We start from the raw sequence: 19,201 nt of genomic DNA on the forward strand, positions 1-19,201 counted from the left end.
ACGTTCCCTCTCCCTCTCTCTCTGCTTCCCTCAGCTATCCTTAACCTATCTATCTGGGTTCTGCTTTCTATGCATTTCACTATATTTGGCTGTCTATGTGTGTGTGTGTGTGTGTGTGTGTGTGTGACACTCTCAATATTTTTCAAACGCAAATAGGAGACTGCAAGCGAGGCGACCATCTGATTATGCAGCAATGATTGAGTATTTGCTGGATGCGAGGAAGACTCGGCAATGCAGGGAAAAAGTCCTGCGAGCTTGCGGTTTCTTATCATCACTTCACTTTCCCAGCCCGCCAATTGCATTTAAGCGAAGGCAACATTTAATGTTCCATTCTCAGCACTTTAATATTGATGTGATCAACAAATTTAACTTTAACTGAAATTTAAATTAAAAGTATCACGTCTTTCGGAAATTCTTTCGCTACAAAAAGGCTAAATATTGCATTCCAATGTAAGTTTTATTATGTTAAAGGATTAGAAAATAAATAAATAAAAAAACTTGAATATGGAAATTAAAACTGAAAATGTAATGTTCATTTGTTGTAAGTAAATCACAACTCATTTAATATGGAAATTTAAAGTTTTGGCTTTGAGAAAAAGTCTCTAACATTTTTTTGCATTCAATTTCAAATTTGTCGACACATGTCCAAGGCTTGTTTCGAATTGAGGTTGAAGTTGTATCAGTTCAGTGTGTTTGCAACTGGACCAACTGCAGTCAATAAATTGGCGAATATAAAACTCCTCAAACCGCAGGTGGTCAAACGTTAAACGTTAAAAATAAATTAAAAATCGTTGAAACATTTTTCAATCAATTGAACTTTGTCATTATTTAAAGTTTGACCACCTAAGAAATATTACGAACTCGGAACTTGGCACTTTTATATTATTAAAAAAAAAGTTTCGGCTTTATATAAAAATTTTATACGTTAAACTTCAACTTCACTTAATCTTGCATCATTGTTTTTATTAATGCTTTAATCCTTAAGGCACTTGCTCTTCACACTGTCAACTTGGCCGCTTTACTAAAAGTAGTCCACAGAATGTCCAATGATTTGACCAAAGTGAAAAAAGCAGCGACGCCAACGTCAAGCTGCAGCACAAAAAAAAACTCCACATTGTGGGTACTGTACACAAATATAATTAAATATCTATAAGAGTATCATTTGCATACTGGCTAACATATATATTTTATGCTGCATATCTATGTACATAAGCAGGCACATTTACAAAGAATATACATACATATATACATATATATTATATATTTATTTCATTTTCAATTTGCAGTCTTCTCCTTACGATTTTGCTGATTAGCAGAAAAATGTTGAGAGGCCAAGTGGACAACAACTTGAGCATAAGCTGTGGTTGTTGTAGCTGCATTTGTTGCTCTTGTTGTCTTTGGTGCACTTCAATGAAATTGTAGCCTCACCGCATGCAACGGACAAAAACCCGACTAATGAGTGTCCGACTCTCCAATACCCTAATTTCTTTCCATAGAAATAAAGGGAATTTATATTAGGATTTACATATATGTATATGTTTTTAACGCGATATCTTAAATTCTTTTCATCGCACTTTATTTAAATTTCTTTTGATATATTGATCAGATAATTATATATTTCTGAAATGGAACACTCTAATATAATTAAAAACGATTTAACAGGCGGTGGTTGATTTAAGAAAATGTTATTTATTCTCCTCTACATAAAACTATTTGAATAGATACATTTTTGAAACAAATTTAACTTTTGTTTTAAATATTTATTTATAACTACATCAAAGTGCGTACTTTTTACTACGATACAAACAGTTTTTTATATAATCCTGACAACCAAAATAATTTTACTTAAATATAAAGTTGGTTTCATTTGAAAATGTGTAATATGCCACATATGGGGCAGAAGAAATTTGCAACGGTCAGCGAAAAATGCGAAGTGCATTTAGCCTGTCGACAGTTTTACATGCACTGTCCCAGTATGCAGCGTGTGAAACTTAGCTTACGTAACGATAAAGCCCCTTACATGTGTACCAACATACATACAAATGTATATATACAAATTAGTTTGGATTCCCATTTCGATACACGCATTAAAGTTGTCATTTAGAAGTTGAGGCCAACATAATTAATGTTAGCTGGAATTTTGCAAGTTTTGCAAGCGCTGCTCAATTCTCACGCCATCGTCGCACCGGTGTTTCCTGTGCTGCTGACGCTGACTGCACGAGCAAGCGACAAGTAACCAAAAACTTTTGAAAGCAGCTCAGGAATTCGCTCAGATTGCTAGACTTACAAATGTACATGGATGTTCATAATCATAAGTATATAAGGAATACGTGCATACAAACTCGTTTCGTTGTGACTTGACTTGACGACACAAATCGTAAATGAAAATGATTCGCATTTGTTTGCAGATGTATCAAAGATTCAACATATTTTATTTACACAACTCAATGTATCTTATGGCATAGTTGAAGATTTCATAGTCCAAGTACATTTTAATGCATAGCTTAATTATTACTTAAAAACAAGCAGCAGCTTTTACTCCAAGCCCTTTCCCTGTGTTGGCGTTCGTATTGTGGTTGATGACGTCGTCGGCGTTGCCTTAATGATCTTTGAATCTTTAGCTGGCTGTGCGGCAACTGTTACAGTAGGGGACTTGGATACAGAGCCGATATTAACCACACGACGAACAGCCGCACCACCAGGTGCTATAGCCGGTATAGTGGTTGATCGATTAGCCAACATTTGCACAGGTTTAAGACCAGTTGCAGATTTTAGGTAAATGTTGCGCAATGGCTTGCCATCACTGCCAATCGCTGTGGATGCCACAGAGCTGTTGATCACCTGAAACTGTGGAAACGTCTTGTTACCCAGACTAACGACACCGCCTGTCTGACGCAGTGCACCACCAGTTGCGGCATTAATCACTGCCGTTCCAGATGCCGTCTTGATTGTTTGCAGGTTCAGCGTCTTGACATTGGCTGCATCCAGCACCACTTGGCTGCTCGTTGTGGGCGTTCCAGCCGCCGTCACAGCCGCCTTGGGACTGCTCACAATGCGTATGGGCAACGCTGTGGCACCACTTGGCAGCCGTGTTGGAGTTGTTGATGATGTTGTTGCTGCCATTGGCTTCATAGTGCTGCGATTGATATAGACAACCTTGTTCCCAGTACCGCCGCTCACAGTGCCACTTTGTGTGGTAAATAGCTGTTGTATGCCCTTGTTGATCACAATATTGCTGCTCTTTGCGGTGCTGATAACGCCCGTGGGCTTCACTGGATTAGTCGCTTCTTTGATGATCTTATGACTCAGAATTAACGGGCTGCCCGTTGATGTCGCTGCAGAAAACAAATATTAATTTCAAGAACTACAAATATATTACGTCTACACTTACTTTTCAATAGCTGATCGGGTTGTGGTTGCAGCTGCTGCTGCTGTTGCTGATCGGCAATGTTGCCTTCATTGTCCGCAAACAAAATCGGCATATCAATTATATTCGAGAGATCCACATTGCCGGCTACATTCTGTTGTGGCGCAGATACATTCTTTGCGAGCTGCAACATTGCTAAGCCACTGGAGTTTTTAATCACTGTATACTTTTGCTGCGTTGTCGATGATGGTGCAGCGGCAGCAGTTACGAACTGTGTTGTCTGCCCCGTGGGCGTCTTAAGTGTGAAGATTTGCTGTCCACTGGAGGCTGGCAATGTTTTTACAATGCTTCCAATACTTGTCGGTGTTGCTGCTGCTGAGGAAGCGTTGGTGTTTTTGCTAATGGTGTAATTGATTAGCTTACTCTGTGACGACAGTGTTTTCAATTGTACAAATTGGCTCGAGGGTATCATCTTGATCTTCGTGCCTGACGATAGAGAAACAGTTGTAGGCGCCGCTTTGGTCACATTCTGTGGTGTCTTTGGAACATTTGTGGCAGCAACTGATTGCTGACCATCTTCATAATCAAGCGTTTCCTCTAGCATATTTTCAATTGAAAGATTCATCTCCTCGTTGTTAAGCGTAGTTTTATCCGTTGTGTTGACTTTAACGCCAGTGAGAACAACGTTGGGCAACGGGCGTGTCCGAGGGCGTCCAACTGTAGAAATGGAAACTGTTAGTCGATGAAACGGGGGATAACAATCAGTTAATTGGGCAGGGACCGTAAATGAAATGAAAATAAACTACGATAACTATAAAGATTAAGGAATAAACGTTACGGTCCCGATTTGTAGTGAGCAAATGCCAGATTGTTTACCCTTTCGCTTGACTGCAAATGGATCGATGAGGCGCGATGGCTTTGGTTTGGGTAACTTTGGCACACGCACATCTTAATGATTAGTATGATTATTTGATTGGTGCAAATGAATTTGAGTGGGCAAACATGCAAAGGAGGACATGCGGATTTGTATTAAAAGCGGATTAATAATAAGAACATTCGACTGCAAGTGCTATAAAATGAACTTCTCGATATGTTACTCACTGTGAGGCACGAATTTGGGTTTAGTTGTTGGCACACCGTTATCCTCCTGACCGTCTTGCGCCTTACGCTTGCGCGAATGTGTCATCTGCGCCTTGTTTACATTGCCATCGGCAAGAATATGCTGTTGTTTCGGTGTGCGCTGATACGAATTACTACCAAGAAGTGAGGTAGGCATGCGTGGACCCGGAGGATTATTCAATGTCTTGCTAATAAACTCGTATACTTCGTCCTAAAAACGAATATCGAATCAAAAGAATAGTTAAATCGCAATTATGAGAAATATAATATAATACACATACCACCACCATGGAGTCCACCATGGCCTGGGTGACACCTTCAATGCGTCTCTTGCTCTTGGGCACACGCAACGCGTCATCGGCACTGCCAACGACCACCAGCGATGACTCCGACTGCATGCGCTCGCGCAGTCCCTCCATTTCCTCTTGACTGCTGCGTGCCGAGTTCTGACCAATCACAAAGAGAATCGGCGCCTTTATGTCCAGCAGACGGTCGTCAGGTGCTCCTCTTGGTCCACGCAATGTGTTGTAAGCAAAACCCATACAAATAACACACGCCACGCTCTCCGACATGGCCACTTGCAGTGCCAACGCTGCGCCTGCATTGAAGCCAATTAGAATAATGCCGCGATTGGGATTCTCAGTGCGTAGCTCGTGGATGCGAACACGTGTCAGGGACACAATAGTCTCAGCCACCTGATCCAGATTCTGGCGACCAATGCGGTCGTCTGTAGTCAACAATACGCAAATAAATTAGAAAATATTCACATTCAGATAATAGCAATGCTTACTTGAATTGGGCAACGTAATCTGCACAATTTGTGTGATGGTTGCTAAGGCCTGGTACCAATTTTGCATGCGATCTGGCACTGGGCCGCTGGTGGGCATCGTTGGCAGTGCCACCATAATGGCATTATGCGACAAATGCCGCGACTTGGCCAATATCTCCGGTTCCCAGCGCTTCTTCATTACAGGCGCCAGCAACTCTTGACTATTGTTTAGTGGTCGACTAAATAACATTTTGTCCGTCAACGTGGGCAGCTTGCTCTTCAGCGTTTGCATAATATCCAAATACGATGCCATATACGAGGGCGGCAGATGCTCCATGAGTAGAGCGTGCAACCACTGTGTGGTACGTGACTCCCATGCAACACTTGCCAAAGCACGCCGCATTCTAGAGCTGGATTTGTCGACGGCCACACGACGATGCACTGCCTCATGTTGACGCTTATCATTGGCAAGCCGCGCCAACTGATCCTGGTCTAGTATTGTGGCGACCTTATTGAACAGCGTCTCTTGCGTATACGTCCAGCCAATGCTAAAATGATAAGGTAAAGATTTTAATTAAAATAATTTAAAAATGTGTTCCTTAATGAGAGAGTTTACCGATTTACACGTTCTTGCCAATCCTGTTCGTCAGAATTATTGTTTCTCACATATTTGGCAATGCGTGCACATTCGTTCATCATCTCCTTCGCCGCAATTTCATCGTAAGGCGGTACATGCGCAATATGTTGTGAATCGCCAGAGTCCTCATGATTGGGATACGTGTGGCACGTGGGACATTGCGGCGCATGCCTCACAAGAATAGTGCGAGCCACAGCTAATCCATTACCTATGGAAGAGGCGTCCGCACGTGGAGCATCGCGCATATAAGCATGTTCCATGGATGCCTCACTGGGCACGGAGATTGTGCTGGACTGGAATAAAGAAACACTATTAGCGAGTGTAAATAAGAAAGGGGAATGGAGATGTAAGAATGATGGATGATGATGGACGGTGTTAGGCTCATGCAGGATGCTGGTTATGGGCGTGAATTAGGATCTTGATTTTTGAAGCCATTGCTATTGTTTTTGTTATTACACTCTCTGTTGTAATCGGAAGCGGTGTCGTCACTCCTGACGCTGATGCTGTTTTAGGTGGCGAACTCAAAATGGACGCGGCGCTTCCCAATTGGCCGGCTTTGACCACATAGAATGATGTGCTTGTTGTATTTGAAGACGTTCCTGGCATCTTTGTTGTTGTTGTAATTGCAGTTGTTGATGCTGGAGCTGCCGCACGAGTTATGTTTGTGTTCGTGTGTGTGTTTGCCTTTGGCTGTGTGTGTGGTTGTAGTTTTGTGTATTGTGTGCCAGCCCTGGCAATAAATTTGCTCGGACTATATGTAATAATCGACGAGCTGTTTGTTGTGGCTGACTGCAACAACTTTGGTTTCTTCTCCATCACCACAATTTCATTTTTGGCGTTTTTACTTTGTTTCATTTGTATCATTTTTGTGTACTGGGTAATTTTTTTTTATATGTAAATAGATATTTATTTTACTCTCTGACTACAGGGCTTTCTTCTTCTTGAATTCGCGTTATTGCGCTCTTAGCGGTGTTTCTTGAGGTTCGCGAATTTCATGCACTTGATTATTAAAATTTAACTTAAAAATTAACACGAATATTTGTATATTATCGAGTATATTTATAATAATTCTTATTAGTTTTGTATTTTCTTTAGAAATCACTGCCTGCGTATTCGCAATTAAAACATGGCGTGCTCCTAGCAATGTTGCCAGTATGTTTGATAACTATGTAACTTCAATACTATCTGGCAGCACCGAATGCTTCAGCGATTAAAATAAATAAGCAATTTCCCACCAAAAATAATTCAGCATGCACTAATTGTAGTACATGAAATAATAGTAATTCATACAACTTAAATTGATAACTTACTGATTCACTGGGCGTAGGAGTTGGGGGCTGGATAGTTCTATTAACTGGTTGGTGTTGACCACCGTCTTCATGGGCAGCATTCTGCCCGATGTGTCCAGCTTTTTGCACAAAATCATTAAAGCACTCGATGAATGAAGTCATTTCTAATGCACACAATATAGAATTATAGACTCGAATTCAAATGCACGTTTGTAAACTAATAAACAAAAGCCAAAACATTAAAAAGCAAGTGTTGCTTGATCAAACTATATCCAGATTTCAAAAGTGTTGCCACTTTATGCAACAAAAACGTTTTGCAATACTACAACCAAACAGCTGTTTGCCTATCATTTGAGATGACAATATCGGACTCACCGATTGGTCTCTTTGCATCTTTACGATGCAGACCCATCACTAGTTAGCGTGCTAGTTTTGTTTTCAATTTCCTTCAAACGTTTTGTGTGACGGTGAAATTATATTTGTGGAAAATTTGCTGCTGTCCACCATGGAGGAGTTGCAGCAATTGGAGTACCTGTCGTTGGTCTCGAAAATCTGCACAGAGCTCGACAATCACTTGGGCATAAATGACAAAGACTTGGCCGAGTTCATCATCGATTTAGAGGAGAAGCATCGTAGCTACGAATCTTTTCGCAAGGCTCTGCTCGACAATGGTGCCGAATTTCCCGATTCGCTTGTGCAAAACTTGCAGCGCATCATCAATTTAATGCGACCCACACGAGCAGGCGGCGATGCAAAATCTGGAAATAGTGAAGACTTTAAAAAGTCTGATAAAAAGTCACAGCTAATGAAAATGTTTCCTGGCTTGGCGTTACCAAATGACAAATACAGCAGCAAGAACGAGGACCTGGAGGACAAGAAAGACGAGGAGCGCAAAGAATCCAAGAACAAACACATTTTCAAAAACACCGAAATGAGCGACGTGGATGCAGCCATGCTGGAATTGGAGGCTCTGGCGCCTGGAGAGAATACAATGGAGCGGAATGAAGTCAAAGAGAGCAAAAGGAGGCAGAGATCCAGCTCAAGAGAGCGTCACAGGCGCAAGGATCGCGAGCGTAGTCGAAGTAGAGAGAAGAACAGGAGCAGAGAGCGGGGAAAAGATAGTGATCGAGACAGGGATCGCTATAGGGATCGAGATCGGAATGGAGATCGTGATCGCGATCGTGAGAGGGATAGAGATCGCGATAGGGAGCGAGATAGAGATCGTGATCGGGAACACCGTCGACATCGCAGCAGATCCCGCGAAGATCGCGATCATCGCAGGCGTCGCTCCAGTTCTCGAGATCGCCATGATCAAAGAAGGAAACGTTCCCGATCTCGCGACAGAGATCGCAGCAGTCGGCATCAGCAAGAGCAGGAGAAGATGCCGCCACCAGCGGCTGCAATGTCCGATGATCCTGAGGCGGGAAAAATCTACTCGGGCAAGGTGGCCAACATAGTGCCGTTTGGATGCTTTGTGCAGTTATTCGGACTGCGCAAACGCTGGGAGGGATTGGTGCACATTTCGCAGCTACGAGCCGAGGGTCGTGTCACCGACGTCACTGAAGTGGTGGCTCGGAATCAGACTGTCAAAGTAAAAGTCATGTCCCTAACTGGACAAAAGGTATCGCTTTCCATGAAGGAGGTGGATCAGGATAGTGGACGCGATCTGAATCCATTGTCACATGCCCCTGAGGAGGATGAAATGTCACTGCGAGATCGCAATCCGGATGGGCCATTCGCTAGCACCTCATCCATACTCAATTTGCAGGGCCAGAACATTGATGGCGATGAACATGAATCCCGCAAGCGGGTGACGCGTATTTCGAGTCCCGAGCGTTGGGAGATCAAGCAAATGATTAGCTCTGGTGTTCTGGATCGCAGTGAAATGCCCGATTTCGATGAAGAGACGGGTTTGCTGCCGAAGGATGAGGATGATGAGGCAGACATTGAAATCGAAATTGTGGAAGAGGAGCCGCCCTTCCTCTCAGGGCATGGACGAGCGCTCCACGACTTGTCGCCTGTGCGTATTGTCAAGAACCCCGATGGCTCGCTAGCCCAAGCGGCTATGATGCAGTCTGCGCTCTCCAAGGAGCGTCGCGAACAGAAAATGCTCCAACGCGAACAGGAAATGGAAGCAGTGCCTAGCAATCTCAACAAAAACTGGATTGATCCGCTACCCGAGGACGATAGCTCACGCCATTTGGCAGCCAATATGCGTGGCATGGGCGCCGCTCCACAGGAGGTGCCCGAGTGGAAAAAGCATGTGATTGGCGGCAAGAAATCCTCGTTCGGCAAGAAAACAGATTTGACCCTGGTGGAGCAGCGACAATCGCTACCCATATACAAGCTGCGCGACGATCTCATCAAGGCGGTAACTGACAATCAAATACTGATTGTCATCGGTGAGACGGGCTCCGGCAAAACAACCCAGATCACACAGTATCTGGGTGAATGCGGCTTCACGGCCAGGGGCAAGATTGGCTGCACGCAGCCGCGTCGTGTCGCAGCCATGTCGGTGGCAAAGCGCGTGGCTGAGGAGTACGGTTGTCGTCTTGGGCAGGAGGTGGGATACACGATACGTTTCGAGGATTGCACTAGTCCCGAGACGGTCATCAAGTACATGACAGATGGTATGTTGTTACGCGAGTGTCTCATGGAGGCGGAGCTGAAGACCTACTCGGTCATCATGTTGGACGAAGCTCACGAACGTACCATACACACGGATGTGCTCTTCGGACTACTGAAGACGGCGGTGCAAAAGCGACCCGAACTCAAGCTGATTGTGACGTCGGCCACATTGGATGCGGTGAAGTTCTCGCAGTACTTCTTTGAGGCGCCCATTTTTACGATACCGGGTCGTACATTTCCGGTGGAGGTGCTGTACACTAAGGAGCCCGAAACGGACTATCTGGATGCCTCGCTGATTACCGTCATGCAAATCCATCTGCGTGAGCCGCCTGGCGATATCCTGTTGTTCCTTACGGGCCAGGAAGAGATCGATACCGCCTGTGAGATCTTGTACGAGCGGATGAAGAGCCTGGGTCCCGATGTACCAGAGCTGATCATCCTGCCTGTGTATTCCGCGCTGCCCTCGGAGATGCAGACACGCATCTTTGATCCGGCGCCAGCTGGCAGTCGCAAAGTGGTGATTGCCACAAATATTGCCGAGACTTCACTCACAATCGATGGTATCTTCTATGTAGTTGATCCGGGATTCGTCAAGCAAAAGGTCTACAACTCTAAGACGGGCATGGACTCCCTGGTGGTCACTCCCATTTCACAGGCAGCCGCCAAGCAGCGAGCTGGTCGTGCTGGACGAACTGGACCTGGAAAGTGCTATCGTCTCTACACGGAGCGTGCGTATCGGGATGAAATGCTGCCAACGCCAGTGCCGGAGATACAGCGCACAAATTTGGCCACGACGGTGCTCCAACTGAAGACAATGGGCATCAATGATTTGCTACATTTTGATTTCATGGATGCGCCGCCCGTGGAGTCATTAGTCATGGCTTTGGAGCAGTTGCATTCGCTATCGGCGCTGGATGATGAAGGTTTGTTGACCCGTCTGGGACGTCGCATGGCCGAATTTCCATTGGAGCCGAATCTGTCCAAGATGCTAATTATGTCGGTAGCCCTACAATGCTCTGATGAGATTCTGACCATTGTCTCCATGCTGAGCGTGCAGAATGTATTCTACAGACCCAAGGATAAGCAAGCGCTGGCCGATCAAAAGAAGGCCAAGTTCAACCAAGCGGAAGGTAAGATATCACTGCATCCTCATCCATATTTTCAGAAAGATTAGCATTTAGAAAGTTTATATAAAAACTAAGGCGCTAAAAAGCCGGTTCATGAATGAATTTACTAATATCTTTGCTTATTTTTGTAGGTGACCATCTAACGCTGCTTGCTGTTTACAACAGCTGGAAAAACAACAAATTCTCGAATGCCTGGTGCTACGAGAATTTTGTACAGATCCGAACGCTGAAACGGTCGCAGGATGTGCGCAAACAGCTGCTCGGCATCATGGATCGGCATAAGCTGGACGTCGTATCGGCTGGCAAGAATTCAGTGCGCATTCAGAAGGCCATTTGCTCGGGTTTCTTCCGCAATGCGGCCAAGAAAGATCCTCAAGAGGGTTATCGCACTTTAGTTGATTCCCAAGTGGTTTACATACATCCATCAAGTGCGCTATTTAACAGGCAGCCGGAGTGGGTTATATATCACGAGCTGGTACAGACAACTAAGGAGTACATGCGTGAGGTGACTACAATCGATCCCAAATGGCTAGTAGAGTTTGCGCCGTCATTCTTCCGCTTCTCGGATCCCACCAAACTCAGCAAGTTCAAGAAGAATCAACGTTTGGAGCCGCTGTACAACAAATACGAGGAGCCCAATGCTTGGCGCATATCGCGAGTACGACGGCGCCGCAATTAATTTGTACATTCGCTATAATTTCGTGTGTATTCAATAAACTCTTAAGTAACAATTTACAATATTAAAACAAAGCCTCATAGTGTGTGGTGCATTCAATTAATACCCTTTGTGCCCGCGGAACCGTTGTCGATTATCCAGCTAAAAAAGGAGGGGCTGGTTAATCTTCGATGATTCCATACTTTATCAAACTCACCAGGGAACGCTTGCATTCGTAGAAGGTGTTGCGCAGAACCTGACACTCTGGAGGAACACTGTTGTCCTGGAGGCACTGGCGCGGCGTCTTCTTGTCCAGGCGACAGCACTCGCTCTCCAGCAGACACATTTTGAGATCCGCCCGCACGCCGGCACAGGCAGTTTCATCTGCTAGCTTCTCGTTTCCCTCATAGCGCATCATTTTGATTAATAAACTCGCTTACTCGCTTTTGCTGTAAACAACAAAATTTGTTACAAAATCGGCAATGACAATCAGCTGTTATTCTCGTGTGTTGAAAAACGCTATTCACTTCTATAATACAATATGACGGTATTTGTGTGGAATATTTGAAGAGTGAGCCTGCGGTCACACTTTCCATTTGTTTTGCTTTGACGAACAATTATCAATCTTTTTATCTTGGTTTAAATGTAGTTCCTACCGCTAACATACGGCATTTATAATGGTTTATGATGAACGCAGCGATGGAAGCAGCTCCAGTGATGCCCTCGACAGCTCTCAACGCTGCATGTCCACGAAAATGGGAGCTCAGCAGGTCACAATGCCCAAGCACATTCCGTTTCCGGAGCATGCAACCACATCCGAGTGGTTGAGCGAGTTAATCATGTGCGCCTTTACGATGGGTGCAGCCATAGTGCAATTTATAAATATTTACCGGACCAATTGGTGGCTACCAGAGCTGCATACACGCCATATGGTGGTAAGGATGCAGCTGTCTTCATAGTATCGGCATTGAACTTACTCAGTGTTTTTTTACTTATAGAACATTGAATTAATTGATCCCTATTTGCGGTATCTCATACTCATACTGAACACACGGCGCTTTCTCTACTGCATGCTGCTATCCAAGTGGAAAAGCAATGAGCGACGCTTGCTGCGGTTGAGCATTAAGTATGGCTTCGGTGGACTTGTCCAGGCGGCTCTTGGTTATTGTGCGCTGAGATTATATCAGCAGCACTCTTATGTGTTGCTCTTTTATCTCAGCTATCCGTAAGCACCCCTTCAACATCAGCTGCCCTGTCATAACTCACTATGTCTTTATTACAGAGTTGTGGTTTATCTAATCATCTTTGGCTTCCAGCTGGAGCCCTTCATGCGCACTCGTTTTGAGCTGCCCGGTGTCTACATCAATGACATGCCCGTTCACAGCTGCACAACGAATGCCATTCAAATTCGGGATGAGATTGAAACGTTGAGGCACGATTTCAACAAACGCTTCAAGCAGTTGATTTTTACGTGCATGCTGAATGCATATTTGGTTCTTATTCCTTGTATGCTAGCGCTGAGCGTCCAGTACAATGTGATGCGTGCCGCTCAGCACTGCATCATCGTCTGCTTAGGAGCTTTCAGCTTGTGCGCAGTCTTCCTTTATCCAGCTAAATACAGCGATACGCTGCATCGCGCCACTTTACACTTGGGCAGTTGGCAGCGCATGGATCGAGATCCACAGGCGGCGCCGTCGCAGCTGATTGTGGCAGCAAATGCGCAGACCTGGTCGAAATACGCTGTCTATGGCCATGCGACGGTGGTTAAGCATAATGGTGCTCTCTATCGCAGCCATGGTCTAGTCACAGTGGCGATGCCAGGAAACGCGAGTCACGTCCGTTTCTACGTAAGCAAATCAATAGCCCAAATTGTACTGCATTTTAATTTTATTTTATTTGCAGAAATTGTTCCACAATCCCACCATCATTTACTCTACACTGGCTACTTTTCAGGGAGTTGTGCTGCTGGTGGAGATTGCCTCGTTGAGCGCGACCAATATTGAATGGCACTTTGTGCTGTCTGTCAGTTTTGTGGCCTTCACTAGCATGGTAGCCTTCTTCAAGCTGGTCAGAGATTATCTAATTACCAAACATCTCTACAAGGCAGAATGTACATCTATTTACAATTAATACAGCCAAAAACAGATCAAATAAGACGTATTTATAACAGACACTCAATAAACTTCATATCCAAAGGAAATGTACAGTAATTTGCAGTTAACCGCTGTGCGAAATGCTTTTGCTTTTATCCCCATAAACCCAGGAGCTGCCTTGCTTATGGTCTCGCACCTCAATGCCATGACGAACCAATATATTACGCAGCTGATCACACATGCGAAGCAGCTCCAGATTCTTGACGCCACCCTTTACAGCCTCCTCGCGTAGCTTGCCGCGTATCTGAAGAATATCGGCGACCAACACATCTAGATCCACACCATTTAGAGCAGTTGTCGCTTGGGCGTCCTTCTGGGCATCGGCAGTACCCAGATGTTTAATGCCCAAGTTGTGCATGGATGCAGTCACAAAGTTGCCAGCTGCCAACAGCAAATTTAGACAGTGTGCTGGTTGCTGTTCTGCATCCGCTTGCTGATCGTTGATGCAACGGCTAATGCTGCTCATCTGATCGATTAGAACGCTAACAGCACGAGCAGTATCAAAGTCATCGCGCAGACTGTTGTCAAATTCAGTGACCATGTGCTTCAGCTGTGCTTCGAGAGCACCCTCATCGAGATATTTCAGTGGTTTTTGGAACTGCATGTATGCATTGAGATCGGCATTAAAGTTGATGAACTTGCGCAATGTTTGACGCGCAGTCTGCATCATTTGATCACTGTATTGCATGGGATTGCGATAATTGGACAACAAACAAGCCATACGAAACTCATCGGCTGTGTAGTGCTTGAGGAACTCTGACAACGAGATGGTATTGCCCAGAGACTTGGACATTTTCTGCTGCTCTCCAGACACAAAGAGCTGACCTGTGTGCAGCCAATAGTTGACCCATTGCTTGGTTTTGTAATGGGCGCAGCATTGAGCCTCTTCGTTCTCGTGGTGTGGAAATCGTAAGTCTAATCCACCAGCATGGAAATCGAGTTTGTTGCCAAAAAACATGCCTGCAATAGCGCTGCATTCAATATGCCAACCAGGTCGACCATCGCCGCCCCATGATGGCTGCCAGCTGGGCTCATCAGCGGCCTTTTTCGCTTTCCACAAAGCAAAATCAGCCGCATTGCGTTTATGCTTCGGTTGTTCTTTTGGCTCGTCCGTGCTTATCTTCTGCAGCTTTCCGTAGTTCTCACAAGCGGACACATTGAAGTATACCGACTTATCCTCGGTAACATAGGCTTTGTCATCGCTTAAGAGTTGCTCTATAAAACGTTGGATTGCGGGAATGTTGGCGGAAACATGGGCACGCAAGTTAGGTGACTTCACATTCAGCAACTGCATGTCGCGCACAAATTCCGAGTCAAAATTACGCGTCAGTTCTTCCCAATTGCGTCCAGATTCGCGACTACGCTTGATAATTTTGTCGTCGACATCTGTGATATTCATAGCCGTGACCAGATTGTACTTAAAGTAATCGCGCAGTATGCGCTGTATTATGTCCACCTTTACGTAAGTACTGGCGTGTCCCAAGTGGGTCGAATCGTACACTGTTGGACCACAAGTGTACCATGTAACCATCTGGGGATTGCTCAGCACCAGCGGCACTTTGCCACCCACGCTGTGATTGTATATGCTGATGTCTGTGTGCTGGCCACAAGGTCTTTGCCAACTATACCGGCCGGTCACAGAATCCTTCACATTGCTGCTCTTTGCGCTAAGCTCTCGACGATATAATCGCGAGTTGCGCATGTGGAGAAGCACGCTTTCCTCTAGCCGGCAACTGAGAAAGGAAAAAAAGGAATTATTATCAGTTATTTGTAGTGATAAAAATCCTTGAAGACTACTCACATTTTTAACATATTTATTGATTGCTTAAAACTCTATAATTTAAATATTTATAAGTGTTTACGAATGCATGTGCATTCTAAATATTTAGCTCAAAACAAGCAACAGCTGACTAGCGATTTACGATAACCTCTCCGAATAGTTGGAATTATCGCAAGCTATCGAAAATCGTTTTCTTATTTGGCGGTAGTATTTAGTATTTGAAAGTATGACAGTTTTGTATACATTAAGTAAACCTCAAAAACGCTAACGTTTATGACAGTAAAATAAATGAACTAAATATTAATTTGATTACGATCACAAACATTATTTTTGTTTTTTAACATTAATGCTTTTTATTTATTACAGTCATATGTACTATATTTAAAATTTTGAAATTTATATTGGCGTTGTTACTCTCTGTACTATTTAAGTATTTTATTATTGCGCTATAAAACCTTACAACTGAATAAACAGACTATAATAAAATAGTAGAATTCCAGCAATAAACATAACGACAATTCCGTCATGGTACAGTTCTGAATGGTAGGCTAAATCAATATAACTAACCACTCTTTAATAGCGAAAATCATACGCACCACGTGCTTGGACCACAGTTTGCCAAACACAATGCGTAAGCAAAAACGAACTGGCATTGGGGTCAAGGATATTAGGAACAAAGCAGGTTGAGAAATTCTGTTGGCAGGCCAAAAGGAAAAGAAGAAAAATAGCAAGGTATTTTTGGGTAACTAAATTAAATGTGAGTTAGCCATTTGTGTTGACAAGCTATGGAAAAGAGGTTAAGTTAAATTGCAAGCAAATTAAAAGAGAGTTACAATAAGGCGACACATTTTAGCCCTCCCATCCTATTTTCCAAATACCTTTTAGCCTGGATTTACCCATTGTGCAATGGTCCCTTTAAACGGTAATTACAATTTCACAGATTTTCCAGAACGGGCTTGGCCCTTTTTGTTCACTTTATGAGCAATTGATATTAATTTACTGCGCATTGCTTATGTCGGTCAACTGAGTCGAGAGTCAGAGTGAGAGTCAGAGTCAAAATCTGAATCAGAGGCAAAGCTAGTCAGAGCCATGAGCACATCGCGTGAAAATATTTGCTCGCCCAAAAAATTATAAATTAGCATGAACAGCTATCAGCTTGTTGCTACAAGTACGAATTGCATGCCCCACCTTGTGCTAGGGTGCAGTTTAAAATAATAGAAATTAGATTGAAAGCCTGGCCAAGCCAAACTTGCTTTTGGGCAAGCTACCATTGATTAAGGTCAGCACAACGATTACTAATTCTCTATGAATGTATGTGTCTGTGTTTGGGCGCCAATCAAGGAAGCCCAGCCCAACTAATAATGCAACTGCAATTGATTACGGTATTGCTAAATCTAAAAAAAAAAAACTTTCTTTTGTTTATTCGGATATGGAATCCTTAACTTACTTCCTATTTATGATTGATACAAATATCAGTCGTCCATATCAGAAGTGAATTAAATAAATGTAGTTTTAAAAAATATATAAAAATTATTCATAATTAATTGGTGCATTCTGAACTAAAAAAAAGTTGAGACGCAATCAGCTGCAATTGAATTAAATACCACAAAACAAAAAACTAATTCAGATCTACGACCATAGAATGTCAGTCTAACTGAAAGTAGCAACAACAACAACAACAACAACAACACACAAGGGGCACAGTGGCAACAACAATAGCTGATGGCGCACCGCCAGTGGCAAGTTTTCATGTCCAAGGCGTATTTATGTCAACCGGAAGTAGGTTTACTGACCCACGTATACGTTTCAGCGGCTGGCTAGCCGACTTTCTAGGCAACCGACTTGACTCGCTCGACTCGACTCCTTTTGGCCACTTCGGGCCACTGCCTAATAACGTTGACTTGGCTGGACAGCAGCAGCAAAGGCAACGCTGCTACCTTAGGCTGAGCCCAGGACCGCGACGACGAAGAACGTCGTGACGTTCAAAGTATAAGAAGGCATTTTCTTTTAGCGGTTTAGTTTTCCTACGAACGGCGAATGCATCGGATCGATGCAAAAGCGCGTTGTGCTGCCTCTTTCGACACCGATTTAAATAACTCACTATGTATGTGTGCCTAGTTGTAGTACATCTGTGTATGTGCACACTAAATTGGAATTTTTGAAATGAACATTCCAAAACCAATTGTAAATTAAGGCGTCAGCTTGACCAAACATATAATTACAAGTCATCGCAGAACTAAAAAAATACTCCAAAGCAAAGCTACTTTTTTTACATAGCTTAATTACTAAATTATATTTAAACAAATACAAAAAGTGACAAAGTGGTAATAACTTTTTCATCTCTATTGTGTGTGTTGAGAGTGAAGAATAAAAAACACCGCTTATGATCCAGAAAGGAAAAAAATCGTATAATCTATGTCCAAAATGATATCAATTATATCACATTGTTAACAGTGTTAAAGAAAAAGTCAATAGTGAAAACGTTAATTTCAATTTCGCAGAGCAAAGCGAAAATCGTAAAGTTTTTAACCTGAATGGAAATTTGCTATCACGACACTAGCCAAGGATTTTCCCAGTGCCTTTAGCGAAAAAGCGTTGTATGACTGTGTGTTGCACACATTAATAGTAGACGTTCGTTTTTGTTGTAGTTATTTTGTTGCTGTTGTTGTTGTTGTTGTTGTTGTAGTTGTTGCGACTAGCATTTGCTATTGTTTTCATGTTGCAACAGTGCGCCGTAGCATGGCAAGTCGTTGGTCATTCAAGTGCTGGTTGTTGACTTGTCGGCGCTGCACAAGGCAACGCTGTAAGAATTGTTGCTGTATTTTGACCCCCTATGCCAAAGCCAAGGGGAAGGTAGTCTGTGCTGTGCTGTGCTGTTCTGTGCTTAGTCAGTGTGCTAAGTGAGTGTAAAGTCCTAAGTCACACACACACACACACACACACACACACACACACACACACACACACACACACACATACATCCTTGACAACTTCCTTATTCATGTAGTGCAGATGGATGTGTGCAAACATTTTTACATAATTTTAAAGTCTGAACTCGGCTGTTTTCCAAGCAGTTGTTAGATACTTTAAAACTTGCCTTCTCCACAGATAACATGGATACGCATATTTCACCTAAGCTGGCCTATATACGAGTAGTGCACATATAAATGACGTTAGCACATGCATATGGAATCATATTTGTATGTTTGTCTATATGCACAATTAACTGCATATCGCGTGCCACAGTCATACCAACAGGTGCCACGCGGCATGCCATGAAAACAAGTGGACACACCGCACGCTATTCAACCAAAACTTGCAGACGGCTCTCCTTCGCCAAATACGCTTTGCGGCGAATATCGGCGGCGAATTCACGGCTTGTTATGCTGACTCTATCTAAGCGGATTCGTCCTTCTATTTAGATTGGCGGGTAAACGCTTTGATTGATTCGAAGTTTTCATTCATAAATTTCAGTTTGATCTCTAGAAAGTTTACATTTAAATGGATTTAACTAAATGAAATATATTTTAAAATAAATAATATATTTTTGGTTACGTTTTATAATATCAAAATTAAATAAATAAAAAATTAATTGCATTTATTTTAACATTCAAGATATTTGTACTTCTATTTATGTGAATAAATAGTTTCGCCTTCAAAAATAAGTGTCTTTTATT

General features: G+C 43.3%; 5 protein-coding genes across 11 annotated transcripts; 2 read left to right on the top strand and 3 right to left on the bottom strand.

The window, feature by feature from the left end:
- Positions 1 to 2,397: 2,397 nt before the first annotated feature.
- Positions 2,398 to 7,456, bottom strand: LOC133845732 (KAT8 regulatory NSL complex subunit 3). 7 transcript variants are annotated; one of them, XM_062280287.1, is made up of 9 exons: positions 6,349 to 7,020; positions 5,872 to 6,185; positions 5,277 to 5,803; positions 4,768 to 5,213; positions 4,469 to 4,697; positions 4,244 to 4,315; positions 3,791 to 4,084; positions 3,392 to 3,739; positions 2,398 to 3,335 (listed from the first exon to the last, which is right to left on the bottom strand). In XM_062280287.1, exons 1-9 carry the CDS (start codon positions 6,754 to 6,756, stop codon positions 2,536 to 2,538), a joined length of 3,438 nt encoding a protein of 1,145 aa, XP_062136271.1. In that variant the 5' UTR covers positions 6,757 to 7,020; the 3' UTR covers positions 2,398 to 2,535. The 7 variants fall into 7 exon arrangements, with proteins under 7 accessions (XP_062136271.1, XP_062136270.1, XP_062136274.1 ...); XM_062280286.1 differs by having other exon boundaries at positions 3,392 to 3,742; XM_062280290.1 differs by lacking the exon at positions 6,349 to 7,020 and adding an exon at positions 7,203 to 7,456 and having other exon boundaries at positions 3,392 to 4,084.
- Positions 7,457 to 7,583: 127 nt separating this feature from the next.
- LOC133845731 (ATP-dependent RNA helicase DHX8) lies at positions 7,584 to 11,914 on the top strand. Its single transcript, XM_062280283.1, has 2 exons — positions 7,584 to 10,939; positions 11,068 to 11,914. The coding sequence occupies exons 1-2, from the start codon at positions 7,687 to 7,689 to the stop codon at positions 11,613 to 11,615; spliced, it is 3,801 nt and encodes a 1,266-aa protein (XP_062136267.1). The 5' UTR covers positions 7,584 to 7,686; the 3' UTR covers positions 11,616 to 11,914.
- LOC133845736 (cytochrome c oxidase assembly factor 5) lies at positions 11,629 to 12,093 on the bottom strand. Its single transcript, XM_062280294.1, has 2 exons — positions 11,809 to 12,093; positions 11,629 to 11,753 (listed from the first exon to the last, which is right to left on the bottom strand). The coding sequence occupies exons 1-2, from the start codon at positions 12,007 to 12,009 to the stop codon at positions 11,712 to 11,714; spliced, it is 243 nt and encodes an 80-aa protein (XP_062136278.1). The 5' UTR covers positions 12,010 to 12,093; the 3' UTR covers positions 11,629 to 11,711.
- A 73-nt stretch (positions 12,094 to 12,166) lies between these two features.
- Positions 12,167 to 13,939, top strand: LOC133845734 (transmembrane protein 39A). The gene is made up of 4 exons (XM_062280293.1): positions 12,167 to 12,526; positions 12,590 to 12,816; positions 12,874 to 13,438; positions 13,494 to 13,939. The coding sequence occupies exons 1-4, from the start codon at positions 12,269 to 12,271 to the stop codon at positions 13,719 to 13,721; spliced, it is 1,278 nt and encodes a 425-aa protein (XP_062136277.1). The 5' UTR covers positions 12,167 to 12,268; the 3' UTR covers positions 13,722 to 13,939.
- Positions 13,738 to 15,765, bottom strand: LOC133845733 (probable cysteine--tRNA ligase, mitochondrial). Its single transcript, XM_062280292.1, has 2 exons — positions 15,546 to 15,765; positions 13,738 to 15,477 (listed from the first exon to the last, which is right to left on the bottom strand). Exons 1-2 carry the CDS (start codon positions 15,554 to 15,556, stop codon positions 13,809 to 13,811), a joined length of 1,680 nt encoding a protein of 559 aa, XP_062136276.1. The 5' UTR covers positions 15,557 to 15,765; the 3' UTR covers positions 13,738 to 13,808.
- Positions 15,766 to 19,201: the final 3,436 nt, after the last annotated feature.

This window comes from Drosophila sulfurigaster, chromosome 3 (assembly GCF_023558435.1).
Source record: "Drosophila sulfurigaster albostrigata strain 15112-1811.04 chromosome 3, ASM2355843v2, whole genome shotgun sequence".
In the NCBI taxonomy this organism is placed as follows: domain Eukaryota; kingdom Metazoa; phylum Arthropoda; class Insecta; order Diptera; family Drosophilidae; genus Drosophila; species Drosophila sulfurigaster.

Coding starts and splice junctions, on each gene's coding strand:
- LOC133845732 (XM_062280285.1), bottom strand. CDS start 6,756: ATGATACAAATGAAACAAAGTAAAAACGCCAAAAATGAAATTGTGGTG. Junction 4,316..4,468: donor ACCCAAATTCGTGCCTCACA/GTGAGTAACATA, acceptor CTAATCATTAAG/ATGTGCGTGTGCCAAAGTTA. Junction 4,085..4,243: donor ATTTGCAGTCAAGCGAAAGG/GTAAACAATCTG, acceptor CCATTTCTACAG/TTGGACGCCCTCGGACACGC.
- LOC133845731 (XM_062280283.1), top strand. CDS start 7,687: ATGGAGGAGTTGCAGCAATTGGAGTACCTGTCGTTGGTCTCGAAAATC. Junction 10,940..11,067: donor CAAGTTCAACCAAGCGGAAG/GTAAGATATCAC, acceptor TTATTTTTGTAG/GTGACCATCTAACGCTGCTT.
- LOC133845736 (XM_062280294.1), bottom strand. CDS start 12,009: ATGATGCGCTATGAGGGAAACGAGAAGCTAGCAGATGAAACTGCCTGT. Junction 11,754..11,808: donor ACGAATGCAAGCGTTCCCTG/GTGAGTTTGATA, acceptor CTCCTTTTTTAG/CTGGATAATCGACAACGGTT.
- LOC133845734 (XM_062280293.1), top strand. CDS start 12,269: ATGGTTTATGATGAACGCAGCGATGGAAGCAGCTCCAGTGATGCCCTC. Junction 12,527..12,589: donor TGCATACACGCCATATGGTG/GTAAGGATGCAG, acceptor TTTTACTTATAG/AACATTGAATTAATTGATCC. Junction 12,817..12,873: donor CTCTTTTATCTCAGCTATCC/GTAAGCACCCCT, acceptor TCTTTATTACAG/AGTTGTGGTTTATCTAATCA.